An 18,699-nucleotide genomic window follows, 5' to 3' on the forward strand; every position below is an offset into this window, starting at 1 on the left:
TGCAGTCTCATGCTGATAGATCAACATCGCAAGACCTTTGAAAAATGAAAAATATTATGAAGAGAGGAAGAAAACATGGTTGCTTTTGATCTCAGTAGGGACTGAGATGTGAAAATCAGCCAAGTGGTCCAGCTGTACTCACTGTTTGTTCTGCTTGTAAGAACTGAGGACCAAGGGCCACTTCCTGCCTGGAGGATGAGCCGTTTTCTTTGTGACCCACTGTCTCTTAGTGTACCTGATCTACTCCTCCGACAGCCTTTACATTTCACAGCCATCGTCTGTTCACAGTCACTCCCTGATGATAAATAAAGCAGCTGCTCTGGCCTTGCCTCTGACAGCAACCTGCAAGCTCATAACTTTAAATGACTCTGCTATGAACAGATTCACCCGCAGGAGAGAATGCGATCTGGAGCTCTTAGAAAATAGAGGGGAGGGGGTGTAAAAAGACAAGATTCTGTAATGCAAGACTTAATTCGAGTGCACTGAGTAGCTAAAAGGACAGAGGTCAAGGATAAGTGAATGGGAACACAAATCGAAGCTAATTATGTAAACACTCTCCAGCATTTTTTTGGGAACTAGAGAGAACAGAGTATTGAATAAAGATTTCAAGTGACAACTAGTCTATGAATTTCACCTAAAAGCAGTCAAGCACATATCTTCTGGAGTTAAACTGTCAAATTATCTTCCGTGCTGGGTAAACGACAGGGCTCTGGAGAGACGATGAGTCCTGTGGACAGCCAGCAGCAAGACGGCAGTGTTACTTGAGGGTTGACGTCTGGTTCTGGCTGTGTGGCAGCGTACAGGGAACTAATGCCTCAAAACATGACAGCTGCACAACCTGCAGACATGCAGAAGGTGATCCACAGGGGCTGGATAGTAGGCAGCAAGGGCGGCAACCTGAGATTGCACAGATTTCTTTTTTGTTCCCTTTTTGCTAAAGTACTTTGATAAAAAATGTTTTGTCTAAATGAAATACAGCTCTGTGGCTTTTGATGTAACACCATGTCTGTTAATAGTACTTTGAAGAGCAGATGAAAGGGAAAAGCATTATGAAAGAATGACGAGGAGAAAAAAAAAAAAAAAACAGATTGAAATTACACTTCTAGGAAAAGCTGTGCAGTGGGAAGCATGCTCCATCACCAAAATGGATTACAGTGTTGGGCAGAAAAACAAATTGAACTCCAGTTGCTCTGATGTGTCTTAGTGTGCCACATAAAGGACGAGCAGAGAAACAGTCTAGCTGATGCCTGCACCATGTCACAAGCCTGCCTGAGCGAGGCAACAGACGCTGGCACTTAACAGACTCCCTCATGCTCGCTGATCTCCTGGGGGTTGGCTGATTACTGTGATTCTGAAATTACAGTCTTGATGAGCTGGAGCATTTTACAAAAGAAAAAAAATTGCTGCAGAAATGGGTCAGGCCGGGGCTGAGTTTCTACTCAGAGAGAAGCAGGCAATAGGAAAAGGAGATGTAGACCTTTTATGATAGAACAAACAAAGCTGACCAACTGGATGGGCTATAATCAATGTCTGGGCAGTGATTGATCTTTTGGGTACATATAAAGCTTGCCAGTACAATATGCAAGTATAAATGTGTGCAGGTATCACTGAAACCATATATACCTATCATTAAAAAATGTATGAATACATTAATTTATATGAATGCACATTTGAATGTATTTAAAAAGTAATAAATGATCATTTTCACTTTTAAAAACCGGGAAATGCCAGTTTAAATGTGTTTAGGGGGAACAGAAAACAGAAAGACAACAATACTGACTGATAGTTACCATTCTCATTCATCAACTTGTCATGCATTATTGTCCTCCAGAGCCAGTTGGTCTCACCTCTCACTTCTGATTGCTGTCTTCAACTCTCCATTTTTGCTGCTGCCCCTCACACCCTTTAGAGTCCAAGTTTGATAGCAGTTGAGTTGCACAATTTAAACCAACAGAATTAACTGGGCCAGCTCTGACTAGTCTGCTAGTCGGGGCAGCAGATTGCATCTTAAACTTACTCACATTACAAGATCATCAGGGCAAAACCACTCAGCCGCAATCTGTCTGCGAGTCTGACAGTAACTGACTCTTCCTGATGGTGAAAAGTTACTGAGATGGTCAGATCTAACACATGAATGCGGCAATAGTGTCGCAGGACCACACTCTTGTGGCAGACAAATCTTTAGAGGCGATAAGGGAGGGAGGGAGCTAGATCACTGTTCATCAGCAAATTAATGGCGCAGTTCGTGCTAATTTCCCCTGAAGACAGATCTATGGTCCTGGAGCACAAAAATATTCTCTCTCTTTTTCTGGGTTTAACAAAGAGCTGCAGAAGAGAACCAGGGCAGGGCTGGCAAGGGGATCTGATGTCGGGCGGGCAGCAGGATTGCAACAGCTTGGTTTATTGTATGGGATGGTGGTGGTAGTTATTAGTGCGTGTGTTAGTGTGTGTGAGAGTGTGCGTGTGTCAAGATCAGTACTTACATTTCTGAAGTCCAGTGTTCATCTGCGTGTGGGGGAGAAGCTGAAGGGGGAGGTCACCTGGCCCCGGCAGACAGGCCAGCATTTCACACAGACACTAATGCAACATGGGACACGCACTTCTCCTCACACTGCAGAGAGAGAGGGGGGGGGTCAGCAGTCAGACATAACTGCAAGGCAGCACATAGTGCCTGGCGATACAGTGGCTGGGTCCGGACTAATAGAACTCTGTGGCCGATCCCCAGAGGCCAAGGGCTGAGGGAGACATAGTTACCTTTCAATTAGAAACTGATTCACACCTGGAGCATCAGGTAAGGTGACATTTGATGCCAATAACAACTTCAATTAAACATCAAACAGCTGAGGTAAAACGGGCAGACAGGCCCTGAGGGGCTAGCAGCTTTAAATCAACTCAGTCCTACATCCTCCTTGCCCTGCGTGTTAGTCAGGTAGTTGGACCCTGCTATCTGCGCTTTACCTCTCCGTCTCCACTAGACCATGGTGGAGGAAATTAATGACTCCTGTACACTCGAAAAGAACACACTCCAGACGCCTGGAGCTGACAAAGTAGTGAGTTTCTGATCGATACTGAAGTCCTCTAGACCTCAAAGAGCCATTTATTTTGGGGACATTAAACAATGGAGCTGGCTCAGGATGTGGTGAAATGAAATGAATAAACATAAATGCCTGCCACTTTGTGCAATAACCTGATGAGGGAGGGAGGGAGAAAATGTTAGCCATGCTCCACTTGGCTTACCGCTGTATTCAAAACACCACAGATGCTAGCTTAATCAGCACCAAAGAACAGTCAGGGAGCAAATTAAGTCTACAGAGTCCGTGCCCTCCCCTTTTGCTGTGTGGCATCAGAAGAGGGCAGCAAGTGTGCGCAGACAAACAGCGTATATGAGAGAGGCAATTACCCACAAAACAACCTTGGCATGCCTGTGTGCTGCAGGGTGATGGCTTAAAAGTGCCCCCCCCCCCGGGAGAAGAGACAAGTGGAGGAAAGACTTATAAAGTGAGAACGGTGGAAAGAGAGAAAGACGGGTGGCAGGTTTGGGGTGGTGGGGTGCCCAAACTTGCTTTAAAAAGCAGGAGCTCAAAAAGGTCAGGATGACAGCTCATTTAAATTTAAAAAAAATACGCCTTAATGAAGCTGCCAGTTCTACACAGATACCTGAGAGCGTTGCACCTTGGGGTGCTGGAGGGGCAGGGCGACAGGGGGGAGGAAAGGAGAAAAGGGTACAGAGAGGAGGAGACTGGTGGGTGGTGGAGCAGAAGTCTTGAGACAGATCTGAGGATTTTTGTGGTGTTTTGTGCTGTTGATGCAGCGTCACCCTTTCTGTTGCCCAGCCTCCCACTACACTCATCCTTCTCCCTTTCCCCTGCTTTCTGATTTACAGCCTGGACTGCCATATGGCAGCAATCCCTGCCCTCGATTCAGCGTGTCACCATGCATTAACTTTAATTGGCCTGATATGTTATTCTTTTCCCTCGGCCTTGGAAGGATTTTAGGTACATAGCGCCTTGATGTCAGCAGGCAAGATTTCCAGCCCTCTCTCATTTATCAGGATGCCAAGATTTCACACAAAGATAACAGCAATTTCTTTGACAACAGGCAGGTTTGGGGTGGAGGAAAACTATATATCAAATACAACAGTTCCTTTGCTAGGGGTTTCAAAAGCAAAATGGTCGCAGGAGAATGAAATGGTGTGGGGGAAAAAAAAAAAAAAAAAAAAAACAACAACATTAACTGTCAGTTCATTTGTTATAAGAACACACACATCAACACACTACAGGCAAAAAACAGCCAACAGGCCATCAGCCTACCCCCTTCCTACCTCCCCCACAGCTCCCCTGAATGTCAGAAAACTGTGCAGTGGGGAGTGTAGCGGCAAAGGTCAGCCTATGGTAATGCCCCAGCTGACACTCTGCTTTACAGCGGAGAACAGGAGGAGATGAAGCCCGACAGACAGAAGCCTGACGTCTACTGACTCGCTTATCAGCACCACTGCCACAGTAACTTCAAATATACATCACACGCCAACCACTGGCACTTTCTACAAAGGCTAACACCCCCACACAGGCTTTTTTCAACAAATTGCACTATTTGTATCAGGAGCAAGATGAATACACCTGACAGAGTGTAAGTGCAGATAGGGACTGAGTTCAATAAAGTTGGAGGATGACCACCAGGTCAGCTTACCTTCTGACCACTGGGCAGGGGGTTGACCTTCTAGACATCCATCCAACCAGGCAAGAAGGTGTCTAGCCCAATGGCTTAATAGCCTTTGTGATATAGAGATACAGCCCCCCTTGTCCTGAATGGAAACAAAGTTGCATCTGTGGAGGCCCAGCCGAGCCAGCTGGGTTGGCTTGTGGAGCAGGGATTGGCTTGGTGGAGTTTAGCCAGGCATCTCACATTATCAGTCCCATGCAGACAGACACCATGGGCTTCTCAGAGTATTAGGGGGCCCCTGTGACTCGGCAAGTCTCCACCAGCTACTTATAGAACCGTAATAAAAGTGTGTGAATAACTGTGTGGCTTTCATTATAGACAAATAAAGGCGAGCAGACAAAGCAGGACTTGAGCAAGTGATGCACATAGCTTGTGTCATGTGTCAAATTGCTCCCATAAAAGCTGACCTATATTTTCTTTTCATTCCTCAGTGGGGAAAGAGAAAAAGAAAAGCCATCTGAAAGTAAAAAAAAAGTGCAAAGAAGAGAAGAAGGAACAGGATGGATGGAAGCCATTTAGGAAACTACACCAGCTGACTGCATTTATGTTCACAATGCTTTGATCAATATATACACTCCATCAGCTATGATCTGCATTTATTAGAAGTTTGGGAATATCATCAGGCTAACTGCATAGGAAATCATCTATTAAAATATCCACCAGCAGTAATGCATGAGGAAAAGAGGATTGCACACTAAAAATAAGCTCATTAGAAGGAGTTGGGTACAACAACATTAGTGGAGAAAAACTATAAAGAAAAAAAAACAAGGTGAGAAAGTATGTTTGCTCGTTGGTTGAATATTAGCAGCTTTTCTATACCAATTAAAAGCAAAAGTAATTAGGAGAACCAAGTCACCATGTTGTACATGGCTTGTGGTAACGGCGGAAGGAGAGGAGAGTGGAGGAGAAAGCAGGCTGCTGTTATTTTAATTGCATGTTTACCCCCAGGTTATGGGTCTGAAATGGAGCCAAGAAAAAATGTTGCAGTGGAAATTCAATGCAACTTCACAGTGTTGATTCTCTCAGGGACAGAGAGAGTGAAATTACCTTTCTTTGCAAGCAGAGTCCCTGAATAGGAGGTAAAGAAATAAAAGGAGCAGGAAGAAGAGAACAGCTTTTTACCCTTGAATAACAAGCCAGAGCATTCTGTCAAAAGAATGGGGGAAAAGCCTTAGCTCTTGATCATGTTAAGAAAGAAATAACACTTTGGTATGGCCTTCATTAGCCCATCAGCCATTACCAACAGCAGAGGTAGAAAAGGATTTCTGCCACTAGCAGAGAGCCACGAGCATGAGCACGTGGCTTTGACAGGTTGGTTCACAGTCTCACACAATGAATCCTGGGGATTCCAGTAAATCCTGGAGCATTTGGGAGAGGCCGTTTGCTTTTCAGTCAGCAGAGACCCACTCATCAACTCGGAGTGTTATCTCACACCAAAAGAGAAAGGGCGAGAGAGCGGGAGAAGGCCACAATAGTGAGCGGACGCTGAATACGAAGAGAGGACAACCAACCCAAACCCAACTGGCACACAAACTGAGAGTCTGTAAGATAGTTGTTTCAAAGTTACGAGACACAGTGTGTCAGGGATAAAACTGTCAAACAAGGAAACTACTGCAGTAGTGTGGGAGAGAGGAAGACAGCTACTTGAAACTACTCTTCTTCAGAGGGAGGGAGCGGTCTGCAAAAGAACTGGGAGCCTGTATGAACATTCAGTAACTAACTGATGAAAAAGTGACAGTTCCCTAAGGTGAGATGGTGGATATGGAGCGAAGAGAGACAGCATGCTCCTAGAATACTGCATAGTCCACAGCTGTATCAGATAAATCTTTGCATACGTGTCAGATACGGAACGTCAGCTTCACAATGAGAACACAGGCTCTTAGACGAGCTGTGTACCATAAAACTAAGAAAAGGAAGCACACTTTGAAAGTATGAGGCCTCTTCTTATCAGGGTGACCTCATTCCTCCTCTCTTGTCTTTACATCAGTGGTTTGGAGCCTGTGGCTCGGACTCTTGGATGACGTCAACAGCTACTCACACTGGAGAAGATGACAGTAATGGTGGCTAGATGAGAGGATGAGAAGATATCAGGCACTGAGTGCCCTGGCCTAGCCTGGCTATCTCTGCCAGAGCCATGCCATGGTCATTACACGTCCACCACGTCAGCACTGCGAGGACAGCCAGCCAAGGTCCATTCTTCAACGTGAGGTCAGTTTCACTAACAGCCACTTAAGCCCACTTGGCTTCCCAAAGAGCCCTACAAATGTGGAAGGTAGAGCTAAGTGTGCTCAGTCATGTCAAGCCTGGCCAAGGTCAGACGAGCAGACAAAAAGTGCTGGCAGCACTGCATGCGTGGCGTCATGAATGCCAAAATGCCGGGGCCCCTGGCTGTACCGTTTGACAGACATGTTTACACCTGATAGAAAATGCAGTGTGGATGGCCTGCCAAAACAGAGGGGATCCAAAGTGAGGGGTGCCAGGCTAGTTATTTATTTATCTGCTTAAAATCCATCCAGTGTGCAGCCAGAAGCTGGGCATGCCTCAGTGAGGAAAAAGCCGGCCTACTCTCAGACTTGACACTCCTAAACCACTTGAGGGAGAAATAAAAAAGATCTGACATGTAGTGAAAGATCCCATGAAGCAGCTCTAGAGATTGGATTTGATTTACTCGCATTCTTAGCACATCTCACACTAATTAATCATTAACACATGAAATGAGTCAAATTAATCAGACACTGCTCTGAAATTATCCATGACAATGTTCGGAGTATGGGCCTGTTCTTACTCAGCACTGCTGCTAAAACAGTTTGACTAGGTAGTTGGACATGGAAGCAAATGTTAACAGGACAAAGAGTCTATAGCCATGCTAGGGAGGGCTGTAGCTCAACTAAATGCTAATGTCAGCAAACATGCTCACAATAACAACGCTAACATACAAATGTTTAGCATGTTTACCATGTTCACCATCTTAGTTTAGTGTGTTAGCCTGCTAACATTTGCTAATTAGGACTAAATACAAAGTACAGTTGAGGGTTAGGTAAATTTAATTACTTTTGCAGGTACCCACAAAGGGATCAGCAAAGGTTTTACAGCTCATCCTGAGGGGGAGCAAGATTTTTTCAATCAATCCACCGGTTGTGACATTTCACTTAAAATTACAAATGTGATTCTGTCAGCGGATCACCAAAGTCATTAGGATACATCACATGGAGGCCATCAATATCTGAACAAAGTTTTTTTGCCAATCTATCCAGTAAATCTTGAAATATTTCACTGCATAACTAAAAGAAAACTTTGACCTGCTATTGGTGGTAGATATAAAGTCAAAGGATCACCAAAATCATTAAGATCCATCCTATGGGTACCATGAATGTCTTTACAAAATTTTGTGGCAATGGTAATTAAGATATTTCAGTCTGGATCAAAGAGGCTGGCCATTAGTCGGTCCACCACTTTGGACCAAAAGACCGACATTGCCATCTATCTAGCCACACTACACAGCTTTGTGTTTTTGATATAGCAGATGACAACAGTAGAGAAACACTGACAAGCACAGGAATGCAGGTAAGCACCATAGAAAAGACTTTATCTTCTGCAGAAACTTCAGCAACCTCAAAGATGGCACTTATATATAGGAGATCCACACTGCTTCTTTCATCCCCTCAATGGTGCCACCACATATGTGTCATCTTCACATATCCTCATATTACACCAGACAACAATGTGCTGAGTCACATGCTGCCGTGTCAAATGCCAGACACTGGGGTTTGGTACAGGACTTGGATGGCATGATAAGAACACACAGATATACAGATACTATTATACATTAAATCTACTATCTGTATGTGTCAGACTTAAGGCAGCTGGTTTTTCAACTTGCTTGCTTGTGTGAATGCTCAGTTATGAATCACATAGTTGTGGTACAGGCAGGAAGAAACAACCTAAACAAACAAATAAGCCTATGTTGAACTGATCAACAGCAAAGATATTCAATTCAAAAGAAATATGTTCAAAAACTGACAAGAACCTTGTAATTCTGATAACAAATTTGTTTCCGCCTTCACTTTCTCAAACTCCTACAAAATATTTCCTCTGAAAATACAATTAGACAACTACTGTCCATGTAAATCCCTTCAGGTCTGAAACTGGGCCCAGTTGCCCATCACAGGTTTAAAAGTACACTTCTGAGCCCTTTCTAATTATTTGACTGTAAGTCAGCCAGGCCTTCTGCCTGATTAGTGAGAAATAACTAAATGTGCTGAGAGCTAAAGTGCAGCAGCATTGTTCCAGCTGGCAGAAAAGGGGAAATGAAGATGGAGTGGTTTGATTTCATTTGTTAGCAGGTGCATCCATTTTGTGTTCTTCCCCACACCCACCTCATCTCTCTCAGCCAAAGCGCTTATCAGAAATTGGACACCCCAGTGACAAATTGAGCCTGCGATTAAAGGGAGAAAGAGGAAAGCTTTGTTAAGTGCTACTGATTGGGATCCCAGGCTACCCTCACACACCAGAGGTGTGTGCGTGTGTGCGTGTATACTTGGTACAGAGCCAATAGCAGAGCTGACACCACCTCTTCTCCCATTTTCCTCTCTCTCCAGGTGTTCCCATGGCTTACATTTCTGCTCTGAGTACTCAGCAAACAAAACCAAATCAATGCAGTTGTTCTCCCATCTCTCTCTCACACGTACACACACGTACACACACGTACACACACGTACACACACACACACACACACACACACACACACACACACACACACACACACACACACTCTATGTGGTACATGCATAGCAAACTACACAAGCAAACGTACATACAGAGGAGTGTTTTGCCCCTGCAGGAATAATGACTTCCTCTAGTATTTCCAGTGCCTTTTTAACACAGTGTTTAACAAAGAAAAAAGTTAAGTCTCACTGTGTTTGTCCCACCCAGACCCATATCATTGACACAGCTTTAACCAGCCCTAGCCTGTTTGCGAGCGCGGCTGGGCCGATTTAAGAGAGGGGGGCAGGGGGTGCTGGGGTCAGAGCAGCTCTGCTAGGCAGAACTGTGCAAGCGTCCCACAAATCATCCTAAAAGGGCTTAACGCACAAAACCAGCTTCCAGTGTTGCAAAGGCCTGCTGGGAGAGATTTATCCACTGTGCCATTACACAAACTGCCTTCTCTCCCAAATGAGCTGTATATATACACCAATACACACACACACACACACACACACACACACACACAAACACACACAGACACACACACAAACACAAAGAAAAAACCTTAATTAGACTTATGCCTGGTGCAACTCTGCAGGAGAACTCACTCAAAAAATTCAACCTTTTACATCTGTAAGAATACCATCAATTTTAGGAATTTAAATGCTGTAATGGCTCAGGGCCACTCGATTACTTATGAACACTGGCCCCTAAAAAGAATTTTTGTGAACCAGAACTTCATCGTTTAACTCTATCATTCTATATACTGTTTAATTTCTTATTGTTAGTTTATAGAGGTCTTGTGACAGGCCTTTAATGCAGGCCAAAGAAAAAGCACTCATTAAGATTCTATTGAAGTACATTGGTTCAGTTAGCAAGAGTGGATTATTGAGATGCATGTCTAGGGGATGTGATGCACAGAACCGGTGAAAATATTCTGCTGCATTGAGAAGTGCAGCCATACAAGTCAAAAACAAATCCCTACATGCCGTTTCCAAACCCTGCTGTGTATGTGTTCAATAAAAGCTGATCTTTCTCCATCCTGTGTCTATGGAAGGTTGTTAAGGTCAGCCGCCTCCGTGGCAGCTCTGACATTCAGTCTGGCCTCCAGCGAGACCAAACAAGTCCCCTTCACACCTACAGACCAGCCGAGGAATAAATTAGATCTTTCTCCACTGGGCAGGGTTGTGTGAGATTTGTTCCTTTTGCCCCTGGCGACACACAAGACATTTATGGTCTCTTCTTCATCTTCAGTGTGTATGTGAGCACCTCTCCACCCCCAGCTCTTTCCCTAGCAGACGCCGGCTTGGGGCAACGGGCAGCCAGCCTGTGACTCTGTGGATAGCCAGGCAAACATCTCACGTCCGTGTCTGCATGGGAACATCTGGCCCTCCCAGGTTCACAGGGCCCTCCGTCTGTATCCCTGTCTGACTGTGAGCCTACACACACTATTGGTGTGTACTGGTGTTGTCATGGTACCAGAATTTTTACTCCCACACAGGTACTGCTTTAATATACAAAAGCAATCGCTACAGTACCAAAGCAAACAAGCCAAATGTCACATAACAACCACAGCCTCTTATGATTATTAATTACTGATTTAACAGCACTGGGGCTCTGATATTTTGAGATGTCAAACTGCATTGACATACCAAATCCACAAGCAAAATAATTCTACATTAACCCCAGTTTTGTCAACCAGTTTAGGTGGACTAAGATTCAGTTCAGAATTTCACTACAGCTGGGTATCCAACCTCAAAATGTTTGGTACTGAGTATCAAAAACTGTCAAGTACTGAAAGCTAGCATCAAGTGTCTGGTTAAATTCGTTATCTTGGTTACTCATTCTTTTCCTAAGTAGCTAAATCAAAATTTTGCCAATTTTAGACTGTTTTATATCTTAATTGTGTTATATAATATATAATATATAATATATAATATATAATATATAATATATAATATATTATATATTATATAATGTATATATATTTTACTTATTGAAAAAGTTATTTTCCAGTGTTAATTTATGTATCAGATTGACAGTGGTATATAGAAAATGTATTTATATATCATTCTTATTTCATTATATTCATAATACCCAGCCATAATTGGTGTTTAGATCTGATCCAATTCCGCACTGGCTACTGAAAATCAAAACTGTTTAAAGAATCAATTCTGAATGAATCTTTACTGAATTTTTTTAGTCATACTAACCACACAAGTGTGGATAGTCCTGAATACAGGCGTAAATCCAAATATTCAATCTTTTCTTCTGGTCTGTACCAGTGAGATAGAGTCATATGAGTAATAGAGCTACCCCAGCTGATAAAAACTTGTTTTCCTATCGCTCTCTCTCTTGGTTTCTTGCATCATGCTCGCTCATACAGGTCTCCTGCGGCCATCCAATGATTCAAGACTGATGAGGCAGGCTCAAAGGTCTATGCCATTGAACACTGCATTAATGCACCCAGCTGCAAATTTTTTGCCATCGACCCCCGTTCCCTTCAATAAGGACAGAGCTATCAATCAGGCCTAGATAGCCGACACCAGACATGGGCTGATGAAGTAGGGGACTTTGGAGCTAATGACAAATAGATCTCTCAGTTATGGTCACAATATACTATGACAGTCCGCCGAGAGCACCTGACCTTTAAACAAAATCCTGGGCCACTCTTTGCCATCACTGTGCAATGCAAAAATGGAGAATATACTAACTGCTATTGCTGTTAAGAAAGCGTGGTTATTGTTTGAGAACTCCTGGGTCCAGCCGAGAGTCTCAGCTCCCGTCACTCTCAGAACTGCTTCTGACCGGCCCAGCCCTCCTCTTTTTTTCACACCAAAGCTCTGGGAGTGACCTTCAGCAGGCCTGCTAGTCCTGCTAATTGGGGTCTCTACAGAGCACAACCCCCCCCCCACACACACGCCACACACACACACTCACTCTCACACTCACACACACACTATACTGTAGGAGGGACTGTAGGGCAGAGGGAGAGATAGCAAGGGCCTGTGTTAACTGCTTATTGGGGAAAAAGTGAAATCTGGGCTTAAAAACCAAAAATACACAATTAAACTTGGACTGCACTGAAAGAAAAACAGTAAGATAAATTAATGTATAACATGTAGGCTGAATAGATAAGGTTGGTCAACAAAATATAATCTAACACTGACCAAAAGACATTCTTCTGGTATCACAATTTATCACAATTTATCACAAATTCTCCCTAATGATCGAAAATCACATATCAAGCTGTCTAAATTGGACTTTGTTACATTAGAAAGTGTAACTGGAACCATCAGTTTTTTAGAGTTCTTTTAGTGGAAAAAGGTTATGGAGAAAGTTATCATTATCAATTTAGACATTATAGCATTTCATAATATTAAGAAAATATCACTATATGATTCAAATGATAGATGTTAGAAGATAAATGTTTGATATATTAAACACCACTTTACCGCAGTTACAAATGATTAATTTCATTTTAAATCAAACTGCTGATTTTTTCCTCGATTAACTGATTCATTGTTATTGTTATTATAAAATGTCATAAAAAAGTGCAAAATGTGCATCACAGTTCCTAAAGCTCTCTGTGATGTCATCGGATGGCTTGTGGTATCCGTCCAACAGTCCAACACCTAATGATATTCAGTTTACCATCAAATAAGCCAGATACACCAGCAAATCCCCACAATTGAAAAGCTGCGATCAGTTAATTTTTGGGATTTTTATGTAAGAAAATTATTTAAACAAATAATCAATTATAAAAAAATAAATGAATAAAATTTTCCTTTGATTGACTATGCAATTCATCCACTAATTATTTCAGCTGTATTTACTACCTAAGAGCAGTATGTGTAGCAGAGACACTGTGAATAATGTGAAGTTGGGTTTGTCTGAAATATTCATCTCAAAGAGAGACAACACATCATCATATCAGGACCACTTCCAATCAGTGTGATCAGAACTCAGTAATAAAAAGGGGAAGAAAATGTAAAGGAAGTCATCACGTAAAAACAAGATACTGAGAGCCTTTATGTTGGGGGTCACTGAACTGGTTTTTCAGAATGCGTCAAACGTATAAGACAATTTTCTGAAGGAATTGAAAGACACACAGTGAACCTGGTAACCATTTTAAAGTAGGTCTGTGACAAATCTAGTGAATGAGACTTTGAGCCGGGGTGGCTATGAATAGAAGAAGAGTCTACATTTAATTTGCTAATCCATCATTCCAATTGTACTCATTAACAAAGGGAAAGGAGAGTGGTGGGGCATTCAGAGGCAATGGAGCATGCTGAGGAGTGCGTGTGCGGTTCTCCATGGAGCCAGAGAGGCCATGGCCCTTGGCCCTAAAAGCCCAGCCAGCACTGGGGAGAATGGGCTCTGATAAGGTCAATATAGGCAAGACTAATCCCTTCATGTCCAAAGAATTGTTTAACTATGTTTGACTGATTAACCCCTAAATTCCACTTACAATCTATTTGTTCAATCAAGTCTCCTGCACTCATCATGCTGCAGTGTGTGGGTGGTGATGGTGAGCAAGAGAAAGAAAGAAAGAAAGAATATGAGAGAGAGAGAGAAACAAAGGGGGGTACAAAACAATCCATTTGGAGGAAGCATACAGAAGTCAAAAGGAAAGCTTTTTTGTTCTACTTGCAATTCTACAAAGGCACATAGCACAAGCTCCTGCGCACCAGCTGTTGCTTACATTCAAAGGTCAGAGAACTCTTGCCTTAAGAGATTTTAAGCAGAAAGTCTGCATTGGTGTGTCAGCATACTGCCTTGCCACAGTGATTTTTACCAGTTCATGGGAAATGGAAATTTAAAGGCACTCTCCCCTGCGTGGAAAAGAGGTTGCCAGGAAGATTAACCCAGCTTCCTTTTATAGCCTCTGACAAGAGGTTAAATCACACATTACACCGCCTGAAATGTCTCCTAGTAATTAGATCAAGAATATTACTCTCTCTTCTTCTCCTTGCAGACTGCAGCTGATCAAAGCCTAATGATGGTGTCAGTGCCATAGGCAGTACTGGCTGGGTAAATCTCCCCATCGGGATGGCAATCTGTCAGGGCTGCAAGCCCTGCAAAACAGCGCAGGACATGAGTACAATGGTGCTTGACACAAAGTAGACTAAATGAACCACATCTTTTACCAACAAGCTATCCATCAGCAGTGGACCATTAAAATTCACAGTAATGATTAAAGATCTCTTTGTTCTGGGTCTAGGACTGAGTGTTTATATGTACACAGTCAGCTGAGATTTAGAAAGTGAGGGAGATGTTGGTGAAATCTGTGAGTTTTACTCCAATAATAGTGAAAACCACCACCAGCGTATTTGCTGTCTATCCATGCCAGGGCAGATCTAAGCAGCACCTGGTCCCTTGATGGGGTGAGGGGGCTACTGGCTATTAATTACAGAAAGCCAACATGCAGAGCAGGCAAACCCTCGCAATGAGACCCTGGGACGTCAGATACACAGCAAGACGAATGCTTCTCTGTCACACAGCAACACGACCTGCCTCAGGACTCTTTACACACGAGTACTTTCAAGTATGCCTTTCAAAATGTGGCCCACCCTTCTTCCTCTGCCCCCACCCCTTCTCCCCTCTATCTCAATCACATTCTGCGGATGTTACACTACTTCAGGGGATATTTTCTGACTAATGCAAAATGGTTGTGCAGTAGCATGATAAAAGTTGACATTTTCCTTTTCTAATTCAATGCTTCCTTTGTAAACAACCTCGGCTTTTAAGTATGCACACGTACACACACGCACAAGCTGCAAACACATCTCACATAATGGTCAATTTCATGATTTGCTCTCGAACTCAATGGCTGCAAACAAAAGGAGGAAATGGCCGGAGATATGCCAATCATTTATTGTTGAAAGATGTCTGACAAAAGAGGCCTTACAAACTTGACAGCTTTTATTTTCTCCAGCACAACCAGCTCCTAAAAAAGGGGCCCCAAACAACAGACTCCAGTAAGAGGTCTGACCCCAAGTTTAACCCCATACAGGTGGCACAGCGCTAACACAGGAAGCAGGAATGCTATTCAGAGGACACAGGGAGAAAAAGTTCTCACCCAAAGACCTGCCCTCAAAGATCATTTAAACAGGCACAAAGACAGCTCAAAGCCAGTTAAGTGTATTCTAATGTGCTGAAAAGCAAATCCCCTTGAACACATTAATGGTAAAGACTCGTTCTCAGTGTGGAGTAAAAGCATCTGGTGAAGGAGATTTTGAGAGTCACGATGTAGAGTAACTGTGTAGCAACATTGTATTATGCTGTGAAGGCTATTGTCAGAAATTAAATAGTTGTGGTTAAAAGTTTAAAGGTGCTATATGTAAGTTGTTGATATCACCGCATAGCCAACGTTAGGATTAACAGCTGCTCTTACCAAGAGCTTCAGCCATCATTGCGTTTACAAGACAAGAGGTGCTAATACACCCTCGGAGCAGTGCTACTTCTTCAGGGCAGCCTAGAAGCTACATTGACTCATTATCACAAAGGGATATTATGAGACGGGACAGGGCTTGCTGCTTAGCATGCAAACTTCAGTAGAAGAAAAGAAGTTAGAGTAATAGAAGGAAAACAAGATTTAACATTGACATGGCTTTCCACCACTGCAGACAGATCTTGGTGAGTAAAGGAATGAAGTTTGATGCTGAACTCACTACGTTTCTTCTAGACTGATGAGTAAACAGCTGTTGATGCTAATGTTGGCTATGTAGCGATAGCAAATACTTACATACAGCACCTTTAAGAAGCAAGTTTTAAACCTCTGAATGTACAAGGAAAAAAGGACACGCATCTATTGTGCAAACAACATTCTTCATAAATCAAAATCCTGCAAAGCATATCTCAATTCAGAAAAACAGTAATGTCAAGTGTGGTTGTCTAGTTCAGAAGAATAATGCGACTCCTGTCTGATTGTTGCTCAGTTGAGTCCAACTACAGAGTTGAACTATGAACTGTGATTACAGCCAACATCCCCCCGCAGAGCGACAACTGCATCGCTGCACATTCCAGGAAACGCAGCCAGCTGAAGACAGCAAATACACCATGGGAAGAGATATAAACAACATAAGCTAGTTTGAGAGCTCCACCGATGTTTACTGTCTCACTAAGTGCATTTCATCCCCTCTGCTTTCATAGCAGTGGCGGTATTTCAGCATGCAGTACAGAGGGGCTGTTGATGCCACAGGTCTGTGTACAGAGGGCTCAATCACAGGCTGGAGAGACTGTTTGGACAATGTAAGTGTCAGACACACTGCCTGTCTGGAATAACGATTCAGTTCCACCTCTACAAGAAACCCTCTAGTTCCTTTATAGTGGAGGTTCAATAGAAATGACTGTTTTTGGAGTGTATCTGTTGAATTTCTGCCTTGTTTGACTTAGCACATTGCTATCAGAGAGAAAGGTCTGCATTTGCTTCAAACAGGCAGTAAATGACAAGCCAGAGATTAGCCTCTGAAGGTCACAGTCTTAGCCCATCCTTTCAGCCGCTTTTCACAACATAACCCTGGGCCCTTTTGAACAACAGGAAGAATGTCATCTGGTTACTTTTCAAGGCACGGAGATACCATTCACTGTGGCCAACAATGGCTGCAAACAGTACCAGAGGGTTAGGAGGTTATAAAGGGCCCCATTCTATGTGCCACTCGCTCTCCGGTACACTGGACGCACACAGAAAACACACCCACACACTGAGGCCTGGAGAAGTAGTGCAACCGATGATAAACTGAGGAGGGTCATGGCAAAGTGCCTTGCACTGACCGCTCACCTCAGTAGCTCTTTCAGCTCAGCCCTCCCAAACACAGCTCTTAACACCAAGGCCTTCAGATACTTTCACTGCTTTGTCACTTGGGAGAAGATAAGTGTATGATGCCCTAAACTCCATCATTCAGGTTACTGTGTCCTGTTAAAGATTACAAATAGCAAAAAAAAAAAAAAAAAGATTTCTATACCAATTTCACACAGCTAAAAGAAAAAAAAAAGGGATTTTAAATACCTCAAATAAATTAATGTCATCGTATTCTTATTGCAAGAGAGAATGTAAGATAACTGGGCTTACATGCAAAGAATTAGGAAATGCAACCATGTAACATAACTGAAATTCTGAGAAACAAAAGTAGCATTTTAATTAAAAAAAACAAAAACAAAAAAACAGTGTACCCTGTGTTCAATGACAAGACTTTAAAAAAATACTATCTGCTATTATTCAGGTTGTAAGGCTTGTCTCAAAAAGGCCCTCGGACTATAGCAAGAGTTGAAATCCTTCACCAATTTAGTCTCTAATGAACCCTCTGAAATATTAAAAATAAAGCCCAATTAGCCAATAGCATTTTACATCTCCTCCCTTTCTAATCCTCTGGTAGCTTAGCCTTATCTAATGTCTGCGCCAACTATGACACTTTGAGTTCACTCTCCCTCTATCCCCTCCGGTTGATATCCCCCACAGCTTTACTGGTGCTTTGTTGTGGCATTCTTTCTGACCCCACAGACCGGGTCAGACTCTGAGCCTTTCTGGTGGTGGCTAATGATGCCCTGATATGTACAGTTGGCTTGGATGTTGGAAAACTGCAGCAATGACCACGGACATGCTAATGGCATCTATTAAGATAACTTAACATTGATATGGGACTCGCCTGGCAACCTCTTATTACAGAGTGCTTGGTATTGGGGGTGGAGATAGTCTGTGGAGGGTCAGTGATGCGATTGAGACAGCCTTATCTTGCGTCATAAACAGATAACAGTATCTGCCTTGCTCTTCTGCTGTTCCTGTGAGATGGAGGTGGATAAACAACCCTGTTGTCTCCAGCACCACCGAAAAGCCTGATCAGGCATATGTGGCCCTAAACCGAGTCCTGTTCCTCCTGCAACTATGACTGCTGTTTTTGCTATGAATGTCACCAGGAGGCTCAGATTCTTCCCCGACTGCCCTGAAGCTGAAGACACAACAATTTCATAGAGCACTTTGGTCTTGGTGTTTGTAACATCAGGTTGCAGCACTCCCTAGCTTAAGGCATTGGGTTTGCTGATTACGCAAACTACCCAGCAAGAGTAGGGCTTTTTGCCCTAATTGGACCTGCCGGCTAACATGCAAATCCATGCAAAAGAAAGCCACAAAGAACACAAAAATGTAGCAAACAAAGACACAAAGTGTATCGTCAAATCAGGCTTATCGCCTGCAGTTATTTGGCACAACATAAAACAACCCATGTGAACCAAACTAAATACCATGTAACAGCTGACCCACAGCCTGAGCCCTGCAG

The 18,699-nt window shown here is 43.1% G+C and overlaps 1 protein-coding gene across 6 annotated transcripts in view; it reads right to left on the reverse strand.

Annotated features, from left to right (window-relative positions):
• fam222ba (family with sequence similarity 222 member Ba) overlaps positions 1 to 18,699 on the reverse strand; it is a 33,417-nt gene that overhangs the window by 6,537 nt on the left and 8,181 nt on the right. For 5 of the 6 annotated variants that reach the window (XM_040150590.1, XM_040150587.1, XM_040150585.1 and 2 more), the window contains exon 2: positions 2,484 to 2,611. The exons of the other annotated variant lie outside the window; for it this stretch is intronic. In XM_040150590.1, the coding sequence (XP_040006524.1) occupies positions 2,484 to 2,565 (82 nt within the window). In that variant the 5' untranslated portion in view covers positions 2,566 to 2,611. The remainder of the gene's footprint in view (positions 1 to 2,483; positions 2,612 to 18,699) is intronic. 6 annotated transcript variants of the gene reach the window in all.

The sequence above is a fragment of the Xiphias gladius genome, chromosome 17 (assembly GCF_016859285.1).
Source record: "Xiphias gladius isolate SHS-SW01 ecotype Sanya breed wild chromosome 17, ASM1685928v1, whole genome shotgun sequence".
NCBI classification, from domain to species: domain Eukaryota; kingdom Metazoa; phylum Chordata; class Actinopteri; order Istiophoriformes; family Xiphiidae; genus Xiphias; species Xiphias gladius.